This window comes from Phocoena phocoena, chromosome 3 (genome assembly GCF_963924675.1).
Source record: "Phocoena phocoena chromosome 3, mPhoPho1.1, whole genome shotgun sequence".
Taxonomy (NCBI): Eukaryota; Metazoa; Chordata; class Mammalia; order Artiodactyla; family Phocoenidae; genus Phocoena; species Phocoena phocoena.
The window spans coordinates 301,500-316,611 of NC_089221.1; the positions used below are offsets into that span (position 1 = coordinate 301,500).

At 57.1% G+C, this 15,112-nt stretch overlaps 1 protein-coding gene across 1 annotated transcript in view; it reads left to right on the plus strand.

Annotated features, from left to right (window-relative positions):
* The first annotated feature begins 427 nt into the window (after positions 1-427).
* The window catches only part of AHRR (aryl hydrocarbon receptor repressor), a 62,355-nt gene continuing 47,670 nt past the window's right edge, over positions 428-15,112 (plus strand). Inside the window, exons 1-2 of the mRNA XM_065874523.1 lie at positions 428-492; positions 7,650-7,831. Of these exons, the coding sequence (XP_065730595.1) occupies positions 431-492; positions 7,650-7,831 (244 nt within the window). The 5' untranslated portion in view covers positions 428-430. The remainder of the gene's footprint in view (positions 493-7,649; positions 7,832-15,112) is intronic.

Here is a 15,112-nt window from a genome sequence, read left to right on the forward strand (position 1 = left end):
ACTGCGCCCCGACCCAGCACATGGTCCTCGGTGCCCACTGCGGAGTGGCTCCTGTTTTCTGACGCCTCAGGGTGTTTACCTGCCGGAAGCTTTCCCGGCACAGGGCTGTCTCAGGAGTGTGGTGACAGGACTGCGTCCTCTGGCTAGGCTGGTGGCTGCAAGGCGGCCCATCGAAGGGGAGACGTCATGAGCCGGCTTCAACCTTGGGCTGAGGAGGGGATGGTTCACCCCCGCACCCCCGCACCCCACCCCACCCCACCCCGTGCCGGTCGTGCCCTCGGGCATCTCGCTTAGCCAGCGCTGGGGGAGGACAGCGTGCCGGGCCTCCGCTGCTGCTCTCGCCGCCTCGGTGGTTTGGGGGGGTATGGGGGCACTGGGGTCTCTTCAGTGTGACCAACTTGATGCCCCTTTTTCCTTAGGGCCCAAGACGATGATTCCGCCGGGGGAGTGCCTGTATGCCGGGAGGAAAAGAAGGAAGCCCATTCAGAAACAGTAAAGTATCTGTCTTCTGGTTTTGCTGACTGTTACTGATGGAGGGGAGGCATTTGTGTTTGCATTGAAAAAAGTGAATTTTAGAAACAAAGTGAGTGAGGCGAGGTTTCGGTCAAGCCTTACTGAGGGTGCGGGGACCCGCAGGACCAGCGGGGGCCGGGCCGGGCAGGGGACACCCTTGGTGCTCGGGAGCGCAGGTGGGACCCTGGGCCGCCTTCCCAGCCCTGATTGGACGCTGAGGTCTGGCCCAGGGCGCCCCTCTCCCGCCCTGGTAAGACCCCATCCTCGTCCTTGGCTGCATGCACCACAGTGCCTCTGGGCTTCACCCCAAGCGAAAGGAGACTGGGGCTCGGCCTGGGGCGTCCGGGAGGCGGAGTGGGGTGGGGGCAGGGAACCCCAGGCACGGCCCCCGCCAGCCCCGGGACACAGCACCACGCTCGCATCCCCCACCTGCCCGTGGCTGGCCAGTGGGGCTCGGGGCCATGAAGCGGGTGGCCTGCAGTCATGGAACTGGTCTGCAGAGAGCGACTCCCAGAGCCCAGGGCTGCGTCCGTCCTGGGACAGGTCCTGCGGCGTGTCCACTGTGGCTGGGGCTGTGTGTGTGTGTGAGCCTCTGTGTGTGTGCGATACAGATGTGTGAATGTGTGATGTAGCTTCATGTGTGTAACGCAGCCCTGCCTGGGTGTGGGCGTGTGTGCGTGTGTACCTGCAGTAGTGTCTATGTGGGGATCTGGGTTTCTGGGACCCAGGCCACCCTCCGGGCCCCCAGGGGCTGCAGGACCCCATGAGAGGTCGACAGGAATGTGGGCACCTCCAGTCCCAAGGATGGGTGTCAAAGGCTGGTGAGGCTGGACTTCGGAAACTGGTTGTCACCTGAGTCACTTGTGTGGCCACTGTGGGCCTTGGGATGGAGCCAGGGTGCTGGGGGAAGTGTTCAGCCTGGTCTGCAGGTGAGAGGGGCAGGTGTGGGGGGCAGAGCTATGCACTAGAAGGAGGTGATGCGGGGGGCCTATGTCCTGAGCTCATTTGTTCTGGTGAGAACATTTGTCACCTTAAATAAGGAAAGAAGTACCTGGAGAGGCAGCTGTGTACACCAGGATCTGGGGGGCTGGGAGCATCAACGCTCAAATCAGCAAACACGGCATGCAGCACAGGAGCTCCCTGCCTCTGTGCACAAGGGGCCACGGCCGTGCCCCTTCGACATTGCCCCTCATGGATTCCTCGTCCAGCTGTGCGGGGCATGCCGTGTTGTGTCGTCACTAGCCCTCCGCCAGCGTCCGTTCCGACGGGCTTACAGGCGCCACTGAGCTGAGTGCCTTCGTGCCTGGCGTTGGACTCGTGCTCGTCGTCGGAGAGGCCACCGCCGTGGCTGTGTGCTGGCCGTTCCCTCGCGGGCCCGGGCAGTCTTGTTAACTGTTTACTGTGAAAGTGGTGGATTGCTCGGCTTTGACACAAACCCTGCGCCCGCAGCCCCTGCCTGGCCCCTTCTGCGTCACCCTCACAGACTTGGGCTCAGTGATGCATACAGTGGCTCGCGCTGCCTGCCATGCTGTGAGCAGTGAGTTTCCTGTCCTTGACCGTGGAGGCTCACGCCTTCTGCCAGGATCCGTGGACAGCAGCAGGCTACTAGCTTGCAAGCAGGTAAATCAAGGCCAGACCCAACAGGCATATGCATTCTTGCAGGTGGGATTGCTCAGGCCAAGAGTGTGATTTCATAGGTGTCCCCAAACTGGCCAGCACTGGAGGCGTGCCCTGCCGGGCACATGGCGTGCCTCAGACTTCGGTGAATTTGCGTGTCCTTCTCATACGTGAGGCGTAGCAGCCGCTGTATTTCCTTTTCTGTGAACTGTCTGTGTTGACAACTTTTGATAACTTTTCTATTGTATTGTTTATGTTTTTTTTTTTTGCGGTACGCAGGCCTCTCACTGTTGTGGCCTCGCCCGTTGCGGAGCACAGGCTCCGGACGCGCAGGCTCAGCGGCCATGGCTCACGGGCCCAGCCGCTCCGCGGCACGTGGGATCCTCCCGGACCGGGGCACGAACCCGCGTCCCCTGCATCGGCAGGCGGACTCCCAACCACTGCGCCCTGAGGGAAGCCCTATTTATGTTTTTGCTTCTTGATTTGTAAGGGCTTGCTGTACACTGGGGAGACTGGTTCTTAAATGCATTTCACATACCTTTCCCCAGTTTTTATTTACTTGTGGTGTTCTTTGCAGCGCCGAAAGCATTTACTTTGTATGAAGTTGAATTTATTCATCTTTTACTTTGTGTCACAATTGGAAAGATCTCCCCTGCTTCAAGTTTATGAGAATTTTCCCAGGATTTCTTCTAAATTTCTTGGATTCCTTAATATATATATTTAAATTTTGAGCACTTGGAATTTTTCCTGGTGTAAGGTGTGGGGTCTGAATCTCTCTTTTCCCCTGTGGCCACTGGTTGTTCCTAATACCTCTATTCGATAATCAGTGTTTTCCTCACCGATCTGTAATGGCATTGAGCACTTAGACTTGTGATTTGAGGGGCAGTGAAAGACAGTGGAGTAACCTGAACACACTCCCCTGGCTGTGCCTGCGGACCCTCTGGGGGACGTGGCCATGCCGGCTTGTCCGAGTGCCAGCGTCTGTGTATCGCAAAGGCCAGAGGAGCTGCCGGCGGTGTGCACATGTGCAGGTGCCCGGGCCCACGGCCCCTCCTGGGGTGTGAGCCCCACGGGCCAGCTGCAGTACTGCCCCCTCGCCTCGCCGAGGGCTGTGGACTGTGGTCTGGCCCCATCCTCCGTGGATAGGCCGTGAAAGCCGTGAGCCTGTGTTGCCTGAACCGGGAGGTGGAACCTGCTAGAACCCCAGGGTAGAACCTGCCCCCTGCCAGGCCCTCAGGGCTGGACCTGCGCACTGCAGATGGGCACCTTGAGCTCGGAGGTGTGTGAGCAGCGGGGCTCCTCCCTCATTTGCATGTTTGGTCTTGATTGGCTGTGACTGAAGCACGCAGAGCTGCTGTAGCAGCCACTGTATTTCCTTTTCTGTGAACTGTCTGTGTTGACAACTTTTGATAACTTTTCTATTGTACACAGTCTGATTGGTTCTGAGATGTGTAATCACCCGAGAAACATTGCCGAAGCCAAGGTCACAGACGCTCCCATCACGTCCGAAGGTTCCCTATGCCCTTGTCACTCCTCCGGTAGCCTCGTCCCAGGCGACCTTGCCTGCACTCTTGTCCGGTAGGCTGGTTCGCATTTCCTGGAATTTTCTATAAATGGGATCCTACACCTTGTGGGGCTTCTCTCCCTTGTCGAGATGATGTCGGTTCCTCTGTGGTTTGTGTGCCGGGTGTGTCCTTCTTACGCTGAGTGGTGCCCGTCGTGTGGATGAACCACGTGTGTTTGTTCATCTCAGGTGGACATTTGGGTGGTTCCCAGGTTGGGGTATCACGAATAAAGCTGCTGTGAATGTTTACGTACGGGTCTTTGCATGTAAGGTTTTCATTTCTCTTGGGTAAACACCTAGGAGTGGGATTGTGGGTCACATATATAGCAGAGGAAGGTTTGACTTTTTAAGAAACCACCAGACCATTTTCCAAAGCAGCTGCACCGTTTACATTCCTGGCCACTGAGCGTGTGATTCCTCTACTTTCTCAGCGATGTCTGGGGTGTCAGTCTTGGTTTCAGCCACTCTGATGGGTTGTGGTGGTAGCTCACCATGGTTTTAATTTGTGTTTCCCTAGTGGCTAATGGTGTTGATATCCTTTCATGTGCTTATTTGCCGTCCATACAGCTTCTTTGGTGAAGAGTTTTCTAAATAATTTGCCTATCTTCTTAGTGGGCTGTTTGTCTTCTTGTTGAATTGTAAAACTTCTTTACATATTCTGGATACAGGCTCTTTTTGTGAATATTTTTGACCAATCAATGCCTCCCCTTTTCATTTTCTTAATGGTGATTTTCAAAGACAATTAAAAATTTTTGAAAAAAATCAATTTATCATTTTTTTCTTTCACAAGTTTTTTATTTTGGTGTGTGTCCTAAGAGTCCCAGGACTACTCTGAGGTCTCAAAGATTTTCTCGCGTATTTTCTTGTAAAATTTCATGGTACGTTTTAGACTTAGGTCTATGATCTATTTTGAGCTAATTTCAGGTATTTTGTGAGGTAAGGGCTGATGTTTACTTGTTTTCATGGATGTCCAGTTGATTAGCACCATTTATTGAAAAGACTTTCTTTCCCTGTTGAATTGCCTCAGTATCTGTGTCAAATGAATTGACCAAAAATATGTGAGTCTGTTTCTCGGCCCTCTATTCTGTTCCACTGATCTATGTTTCCATCGTTTCTCTAATACCAAACCATTTGGAACACTGCAGCTTCAGAGAGGCTTAGAGTCAGTCAGGCAAGTCCTCTACCTTTGCCCTCTAATTGGCTATTCTCTGTCCTCTGCATGTCCATGTAAAGTCCAGACTGCTTGTCATTTCTGTAAAAAGTCCTGCTGGAATTTCAGTTGAGGCTCCATTGAGTCCACGGATCAGTTTGGGGTAGTAACACAGGCCTAACAGTATTGAGTCTACAGTCCTGTACATGGTGTGTCTTTCTGTTTGTTTATGTCTCTTTAAGTTTCTCTCAGCACTATTTTATAGTCTCCGTTCAGGCGTCTGGAATGTCTTCTGTTGGGGTCGTCCCAGGTGTTCTATGTTTTGGCTCCCTTTGTAACCCTCGTGCCAGCGAGTGGCCAGGCGCCTCCCGTGCTGCTGGTCCCTTGTCCCCTCACCTCCTGCTGCGTCTCCACCCTGGGGAGTTGGAGCTTCCTCCCTGTGGCCCTGGGCTTAAGCCAGAGGCCAGCTCAGGGGAGCATTTCCCTCCACGTGGCCCCTCTCACCCACCTGGCGGGGGCAGGGAGGTTCTGCTCTGGCGCCTGGAGCTGGAGGGGGGCTGCGTGGAGGGGCAGCTAGGTGGTCTGAGAAAGCTGGAAGGACTAGAGCTTTTCCAGCACCTGTTTCTTCAGTTGCGAGTGTCCCCCTAGTTGCCCCTCGGGGGTGCGGGCTGGGGACAGTCACAGCTCGTCCCATCCCAGGCACGCGTGGGCTGGGAGGGGCGACTGCTCCCCACAGGTCTACCCGGAGGTGAGATTTGAGCCGGGCCACCCTCTCCCCTTCTCTGGCCCCCACACCTGCCCTCAGTGCTACCTTGTTTTCTGGGGCGGCTTCGAGTGTCTTTCACTCCTGGGTGGGCCTCTCCTCTGGCCGTCAAGTGCCATTCCACACGGGGTCTGTTCAGTCTCCCCAGGCCTCCTGACCCTTTAAATTTTGGCTAGTAGCATGAGTAATGTTGGTGTAGGTGCCTCACTGAGGGGAAAAAAATAAAAAAGAAACAGCAGAGAGCGGCAGGATAACCAGAGAACGGGAGAAAATAGTTGCAAATTGTATGTCTGTTAAGGATCTAGAATCCTGAATATATAAAGGTTTCCTACAACTCAAGAACAGAAGAGCAAACACCCCAATTCGAAAATGGGCAGAGGACTTGAGTAGACATTTCTCCAAAGAAGATAAAGAGATAGCCAACAAACGCGTGAAAAGACGCTTGACTTTACTGGTCATTAAGGAAATGCCAATCAAACCACAATGAGATACTGCCTTACACCCACGAGAATGGCTCTTATTTTAAAAAAGGAGAAGAGCACGTGCTGGCGAGGCTGTGGAGTGTGGCTGGGGGACGTGGCGGGGCACAGCCGCTGTGGAGGACAGTCTGGCAGCCCCTCTCAAAGTTAAACCTAGAACCAACAGGTTAAGCCGGTTGTTCCGCTCTTAGGCGTATACCCAAGAGAACTGAAAGCACGTGTTCAAGCAGAATCGTGGACTCGAAGTTCATGGCTGCAGGGTTTACGATACCCGTAAAGTGGGAGCGAGGCGAGCGCCGTGGACTGGTGAACAGATGAGCAGGTGCATCCAGCCAGGCCGTGGAACACAGCGTGAAAAGGAGTGGAGCTCCACCCGGGCTGTGCCGTGGGTGAACCTTGACGCCCGAGGGCCGGTGAGGGAGGCCAGGCGCGCAAAGTCTGGTTCCGTTTACACAAAGTGTCTAGAACGGGCAGAGCTGGGGAGACAGAAAGCGATTGTGGCCGCCGGGGGCTGAGAGGCGGGGAAGATGAGAGAAACTGCTTAGTGGCGCGGGGGCGGGGGTGACTTGGGGGTGAAGAAAATGTTTTGGAGCTTGATAGAGGTTGACAGCACTGTAAATGTAGTAAATGCCAAAACTTTAAAACAGCTTTATGTTATGTGAATTGCATCTCCATTAAAAGAAAGAAGCCGCTTCTGGGATTGGAGCTGCAGCTCTTGTGTGGTTTTGTGTGGCCTCGGTGCCGACAGCATGGGTGGGGGGTGAGCCCCGGGGCTTCTGACAGAAAGGATGGCGTAAGGCAGCTTTCCACGTTCGTACAAGTGAAAACACGGTAGAGGAATAGGAACTTCCGGACAAAAGAGTCCCGAGCCCCTAAGAGCGGCAGGGAGGGGCAGGCCTGGGGCAGCGGCCCCTCCCCAGCCGTCCTGGCTTTGCTTTCTAGGAAGGTGAGGGCGGGGCGGGGGAGGGCACCGTCGTCCCGGGGTTGAGAGGGCCCAGGAGCAGGGTCGCGGTGGGCGGGGAAACCTGGGCAGGGGCCGCTCCCTCTGTGGGGGGCGGGGGGGCAGGCCTGTGGCGGGGCCCCGGCCACCGCACTTCGGGGCCTCGGAGGGGCGGGCGGGACAGCGCTGCGGTGCCCGGGCCGCCTCCATCATCTTCACCTCAGAACCTTTCAGCCCTGCTGTGTAGTGGGAAACTGAGGCCCGGAGGGGCCGCTTACACCTGGACTGAGGGCCCTAGAGGAACACCGAGAGAGGTGAGCGGTGCGGCCAGAGCCGGTGTCCTTCTGCCTTGTCGGGGGAGTTAGCACAGAGAGGCCAGGAAGCGTGCTGGGGTCACACAGCTCTCCTGCTGCCCGCTCCGTGTCTCTCTGTGCTTCCTCCCACTACTGTGGGCCAGTGGCTGGCACGGTTGGCGTGGCCGACGGTTTAGTTCGCGCATCTTCGGGGATGGGCGCGTTTTCGTCTGGCAGCTGCATTTTGAAGCTGACGGCTCCTCCTCAGGTCACCGCCTGGGACGGCTTTCAGCCTGGGACTCCCAGTCTGACAGTGATCTTTCCCCACAGGAGGCCCGCCGTGGGCGCTGAGAAGTCGAACCCTTCCAAGAGACACCGGGATCGCCTCAACGCCGAGCTGGACCGCCTAGCCGGCCTGCTGCCACTGCCCCCCGACATCATCTCTAAGCTGGACAAGCTTTCGGTCCTGCGCCTCAGTGTCAGTTACCTCCGGGTGAAGAGCTTCTTCCAAGGTAGGACTCTCACCTGTGCCCACCTGGACCTCACCTGGGTCCCACCCGGCTTTGCTGGGATCGGCCGGTTGGCGCCTCTCAGCCTGGGGAACCATTTAGAGGCGGAGCGACACGAGTGGCCCTGGGGAAAGGGGCTGGGGCCAGACCTCACCCTGCTTGGCCTCACCTGCCCCAGGGCCCTGGGGACGCTGGGAGCTCTGGCCAGGCACCGGCGCCTCTCTGCACGAGGGTGCCTGGTGTGTCGGACCCTTGCAGTAGCTCTGGGTACTTGCCCACATCCGGTGCCCCAGGCCAAGCCTTACTCTGCATGTGGCCTGGCTGAGCTCCTGAGGAAGAAATGTGGTTGTCACCACTCTGCTTCAGACCTAGGACTGCTACCATCACCCCTCAGTTACGTCTGAGCTTCTTACACAATCCTGAATTTGTTATATGTCTTTGGGAGCAGGTAGGATAAGTGTTGAAGGTGGGCAGGCGTGGACGGTAGCCGGTGGTAGGCACTGAGGCAGACTGCTGGGTCCATGCTCTGTCTCAAGGCGTTGGGACAGCCTCCCGCGGCCGAAACCCACCTTGGGGTGTGGTGAGCGTGGCCAGCTGGTGAGGCTGCAGCCCTGCAACCACGGGCACCCGGGCCCGTGCCGCTGCCCAGCCCTGCTGCTGGGCCCGGGAGGCCGTGTGACTCCGACGTGTCTGAGGTGTGACAGCCTCTGCGCCTTCCTGGCTTTCTCGGCCCCGGGAGAGGGAGGGCAGCTTTCCTAAGGACTCAGCCTGCCTTCCACCCTGACCCTCCAGGGACCGCCAGCAGCTCTACCCGCTGTGCTCTCCAGCTGGGCCAGCGCCAACCAGCCCCTCCAAAGGGCCCCCCTTGGCCTTCACTTCCTCTCACGGAGCAGGAAGCCTAGACCCTCCTGCCGCTGCTGGCCTCTGAGAGCACCCTCTGTGTGAGAGCTCTGCACAGGGGCCTGACTCCGCGGGCCCCTCAGCTGTGTCCTGCTCTGCGCTGGGGCCTGGGCCCTCGTTGGTAGTGCAGACCTGAGTGTGTCAAGCTGTCCCTCGTGGAAAGCCGTTCTGCCCCCCGGGGAGGGCCCAGTTCACAGGGCTCTGTGTCTGCACAGCCGGGCTTGGTCCCTGCTCCCTGTGACACCTGCCTGTGTCCATCCCCCCACAGGTTCGTGGGCTGAGCTTTGACAGCCTGGCCTGGGGTTCACCCAGGGCTCAGCCCAGGTCCGTCCCCCTAGTAAATCGTGCTCTTTTACTGGGTGTCCGTCACCCAGACCCCCCATGGCTGGAGGCCCAAGCTCATGAAACATTTCTGGAAAAGTAGGTTTGGAAGACGACAGAGAATGGTGGGTGCCACGGGGGGAGGAATGCGGGGTGTCACCAGGAGGGTTGCGCAGGCTGGTGGGCTTCCAGGAGGAGGTGAGGGGTGGGTGTGATCTGCAGGCCACACAGAGGCAGCCCCCTGAAGGAGCCGTCTAAGGGACCCTTGCTGCTGCATTCCTGCATCTGGGGTGGGGCCTCCTCGGCACCCCAGCCTCCCCAGCTGTGGTATGGGCCCCCTCCCCGAGGCAGAAGGGTTTTCTCTTCCTCCCCCAGTGGCACTGGGACCTCATCAGGCCCCCGGTGCTGGGGCTTAGCGCCCTCCCCCCTGCCAGCCCCCTTTTCCCTGTGGGCGGCTGCGAGGCCCCTGCAGACCCTGTCTCCCAACCTCTGCAGCCTCCGGTGGTCCTGCATATCCCACTGGCCCACATTCAGGACTGGGCCTGAATTTTTTCTGAGCCCTTCTCGTTCCCACGGTGTCCTGTCCCTCCCCGAAAGCGCCTGTATTTCCCTGGATTTCGGGTTACCGTTGCCCCGGGACTTGGCTCTCCGATGGACTCAGGAAAACGGGGAAGTTCGCGGATTGTGCGGTGCTTTGTGCGTGGTGGGCAGCCGCTCTTCCCAGCTCGTCTGTTCAGAGTGGAAGTTGAAAGCGACAGCCCCTAAAGTGGCTTTGAATTATACTACTTTAAAATTAAAAATCAATACCACCGGCCAGTGGCACCTCCCGAGTGGGCTCCAGGGCACGTAATTCCAGGTCAGCAGTGGGCTCACTGCTGGACGCTGTGTCCTCGGGGGCTTCAAGGAGACCAGGGGCTGTGACCAGCTTTCTGACTTGGGGTCAGGCCTTCAGGCCTCTCAGGCCCTCCTTGTGTCCCTCCGGGGGAGGGTCTCTGTCCTACAGGGGCCCTGCTGTGGGGACAATGGGGAGGGCCCTGCACCTTGCCGAAGGAAGCCCTGCAGTGGGGACATCCGCAGACCCCGCCCGAGCCCCCACTGGAACTGACACAGAATCGTTAGCAGCATTTATCTCTGAGGCGCGGTTACAGGAGTTTTGTTTTACTTTCCAGGTTTCCAAAGTCTTACTGAAATGCATCAGTTTTTTAGGTAGGGAAAACTCAAATGTGTAAAACAGCAAAGACAATCATTTCAGTACTGCTGTGGTCTTGGTGTGGAGTCCGGGGTCCTCATCCTGGAACCCAGGCCCTGCCGGTGCTGCCAGGTCGCTGGTGCAGGTTGCTCAGGTGACTGCTGAAGCATCGCTGGCTTCCAAATAAGTGCAGGACATGCAAACACACACAGTCTAAAACGTGTGGTCAGCATGGAGCAGCCTGTGGGGCCCAGGGAGCCGGCTTTGGAAAACGTTGAAGGAGCAGTGGGAATTCCATCTCTTCAGGAGCCAACACCTCTGAAATCGGAAAAGTAGAGATTGCACGCCCAGGTTGGGGTACCGAGGGCTGTGCTCATGAAGCGGAGAGAGTTCCGTGAAGGGATGACAGGAGGTCTCTGGGTCAGCCCGGGAAGTGCTGGGGACTCACAGCCCAGCCTTTGGAAACTATCAGACCCTGGCTTCTGATGCCAGGTCTACCCATGCAAGGGTCTCCATTCCCATGCTGGGGTCTCCATCCCCTTGCTGGGGTCTCCATCTCCCATGCTGGGGTCTCCATCTCCCATGCTGGGGTCTCCATCTCCCATGCTGGGGTCTCCATCCCCATACTGGGGTGTCAGTCCCCATGCTAGGATCTCCATTTCCCATGCTGGGGTCTCCATCTCCATACTGGGGTCTCCATCTCCATACTGGGGTCTCCATCCCCATGCTGGGGTCTCCATGTCCATACGGGGGTCTCCATCCCCTTGCTGGGGTCTCCATCCCCATGCTGGGGTCTCCATCTCCCATGCTGGGGTCTCCATCCCCATACTGGGGTGTCAATCCCCATGCTAGGATCTCCATTTCCCATGCTGGGGTCTCCATCTCCATACTGGGGTCTCCATCCCCATGCTGGGATCTCCATCTCCATACTGGGGTGTCAATCCCCATGCTAGGATCTCCATTTCCCATACTGGGGTCTCCATCTCCCATTCTGGGGTCTCCATCTCCCATACTAGGGTCTCCATCTCCATACTGGGGTCTCCATCCCCATGCTGGGATCTCCATCTCCATACTGGGGTCTCCATCTCCCATACTGGGGTCTCCATCTCCATACTGGGTTTCCCATCTCCCTACTGGGGTCTCTATTTCCCATACTGGGGGCCCCATTCCTATTCTGGGGTCCCCATCACCATGCCTGGGTCTCCATCTCCATACTGGGGTCTCCATCTCCATACTGGGGTCTCCATCCCCATGCTGGGACCTCCATCTCCATACTGGGATGTCAATCCCCATGCTAGGATCTCCATTTCCCATGCTGGGGTCTCCATCTCCATACTGGGGTCTCCATCTCCATGCTGGGGTCTCCATCCCCATGCTGGGGTCTCCATCCCCATGCTGGGATCTCCATCTCCATGCTGGGGTCTCCATCTCCCATTCTGGGGTCTCCATCTCCCATACTTGGGTCTCCATCTCCATGCTGGGGTCTCCATCTCCCATGCTGGGGTCTCCATCTCCTATACTGGGTCTCCGTCTCCATACTAGGGTCTCTGTCTCCCATACTGGGGTCTCCATCTCCCATGCTGGGGTCTCCATCTCCCATTCTGGGGTCTCCATCTCCACACTGGGTCTCCATCTCCACACTGGGGTCTCCATCTCCACACTGGGTCTCCATCTCCACACTGGGGTCTCCATCTCCACGCCGGGTCTCCATCTCCACGCCGGGTCTCCATCTCAATGCTGGGGTCTCCATGTCCATACGGGGGTCTCCATCTCCATGCTGGGGTCTCCATGTCCATATGGGGGTCTCCATTTCCATGCTGGGGTCTCCATCTCCATGCTGGGTCTCCATCTCCACGCTGGGTCTCCATCTCCATGCTGGGATCTCCATATCCATACTGGGGTCTCCATCTCCCATTCTGGGGTCTCCATCTCCATATTGGGGTCTCCATCTCCCATTCTGGGGTCTCCATCTCCACACTGGGTCTCCATCTCCATACTGGGGTCTCTATCTCCCATTCTGGGGTCTCCATCTCCACAATGGGTCTCCATCTCCCATTCTGGGGTCTCCATCTCCACACTGGGTCTCCATCTCCACGCTGGGTCTCCATCTCCACACTGGGTCTCCGTCTCCATCTCCATGCTGGGGTCTCCATCTCCCATACTGGGGTCTCTGTCTCCCATGCTGGGGTCTCCATCTCCCATGCTGGGGTCTCCATCTCCCATGCTGGGGTCTCCATCTCCACACTGGGTCTCCATCTCCACGCTGGGTCTCCATCTCCATGCTGGGTCTCCATCTCCACACTGGGTCTCCATTTCCATGCTGGGGTCTCCATCTCCATACTAGGTCTCCATGTCCATACGGGGGTCTCGATCTCCATGCTGGGGTCTCCATCTCCACGCTGGGTCTCCATCTCCACACTGGGTCTCCATCTCCATCTCCATGCTGGGGTCTCCATCTCCATACTAGGTCTCCATGTCCATACAGGGGTCTCCATCTCCATGCTGGGGTCTCCATGTCCATACGGGGGTCTCCATCTCCATGCTGGGGTCTCCATCTCCATGCTGGGTCTCCATCTCCATGCTGCGGTCTCAATCTCCACGCTGGGTCTCCATCTCCATGCTGGGGTGTCCATCTCCATACGGGGTCTCCCATCTCCATGCTGGGGTTTCCATCCCTGTGCCTGGGGTTCCCCATGCCCTGGGCTTGCACAGTGACCTGTTGGACAGCTTAGGCCAGCTCTGGAGCTGCCCAGGTGGGGCTTCAGTTCACCTTCCTCCCCCAGAAGCATCCAGCTGCATGTGGGACATTAGTAGGGACTGGTCTCTTCCTCTCTGGTCACTTCCTCAGGTCCAGCTGTGCCCAGCCACACCAGGGTTGGTGATCTTGGAAAGGCTTCAGTTTTGCTGTTTCCAGGAGTTCAGGCATCTGTCCAGGTGTCCACCTGAACCCATGGTTCTTCTTGACCAGGAGCAGAGTGCTTTTCCCACATTACGGCCGATCCCACCCCCTCCCCTGAGGCAGGGGGTTGCCTGTCAGGTCTGCTGAGCCCTCGAGCTGCAGGTCACAGTGGGGTGAGCTCATGAACTTGGTTTCTCCATCACACCTTTCTCCCAAGGCTTCCCAAGTTTGTAATCCCCCTCAAGCTCTACATGTTAGGGGAAATTCTAAATATTTTCCTGAATTCATTTCCTCTGCATAGTTAGAAAAAAGTCAAGCTATAAAAATTGGATCTTAATCTGTGCTTCCTGACTCAGAAACGGATAAACTAATTTCATTAAAGCTTCCATAAAAAGTCACCTTCAGGAAGGACATGAACTGGAAAGTTCCAACCTCCCAGGGCAATAATGCCCTGAAAATTTGCTCGTAATGTTTGTGTTGGTGTTGACTTTCATGAATTTTTAAAAGGCAGTGGGCTTATTTAATTAATTTATTTGGTTTTTGCGTAGACTGAGGGCTGGCGCTTCTAAGTTACAAACCGTCTGCTTGTGCCAAAGAGAGGGATTTTCCATTCTTGCAGATTTCACCGTTCGAAAGAGGGGAAATTGGGGGTCGATAAAAGAAAAGGGAGGGAGGGTGGGTGAGTGGAGAGCAGGAAGGACACTGAGGGGGGCCAGAGATGGGTTCCTTCCAGGACATGTGGCCCAGGATGTGAGGTCCCAGCAGCGGTCTGCACCATGGTGTCGGCCCAGCTGGGAGACTCGCCGGGTCTGGGGTTCAAGCGCCCAGAGTGGGGACCAGCGTGGAGATGACCAAGGGCCTGCGGTTCACCGAGGCCTGTCGCGTGGCCTGCAGGCAGGATTGTCGGGGGGATCAACAGAGGGAGGGGACAGCCTCAGCAGGCAAGAAGGGAAGGAAGAGCACGATTCCAGCTTCCCATGAAAATCTGGAGATTTCCACACTGAAAGGCTGCCGCCTCCCCTTCACTGTGCACCCTGGCCTGGATCTGGGCCTCTGTCCACTTGCGCCCTCTGTGATGGGGTCGATCCTGGCCCCTGGCTCACCTGGGCTGGGCGGGTCTGCTTCACCCCCACCCAGTGCGGAGGTCCAGAAGCCCTCACGTCATGAGATGTGTCCGGGACCCCACACAGGATGCAGTGCTCCTTAGCAGGTCAGAGGTGAAATGCTCCTTGAGACTTAGCAATCCTGTAACCCAGGAGTGAAGTGTATGCAGCTATTGAGCTAAATTGTACCGGTTTTCAGCTTTCACTGAAGAGGTATCCTCCCCTGATGAGCCCTGCCACGGACAGAATGTCTGCATCCCCCACAAAGGCATATGTTGAGCCCTACCGCCAGTGTGGCCGTGTTGGAGATGGGGCCTCAGAGGAGGTCATTAGGGTAGGAAGTGGTCACGAGGTGGGGCCCTGATCCCAGAGGGTTAGCGTCCGCATAAGAGGAGGCACCAGAGGGCCCTTTCCTCTTCTGTCCCCTGCGGCCGAGGCCTTATGGGGCAGAGTGAGGAGGTGGCCGTCTGTAAGAAGAGCCCTCTCTGGAAGCTGAGCTTGGGCTCCTGGCCTCAGAGCTGTGAAGAAGTAAGGCTCTGCTGAGTGTGGGCTTTTGTCAAAGTGGCCGAGGCACCTGTGATGATGTGATGGGGAGGGAGGTTTGGGACCTGATTTTTCTCTCTTCACGTGGAGTGTTTGGTGGATTCCTTCCCACCAGGGATTGGATTTGGGTCATCACTGCGTTTACTTTCCAGCCCTTCAGCTGCCAGAGCCCCGTTCCCTCTATCACTGACACTTTCTGGAAGACAGCCTCCCCGGGGCATTTCCAGCAAAGATACACTTGTCTTGGGTTGTGTCAGGGCCTTCAGGGGAGGGAGCTGGCCCTGCTGTGTGCACACCCGCCTCTTACCCTAGACCCCAGGCAGGCCCCT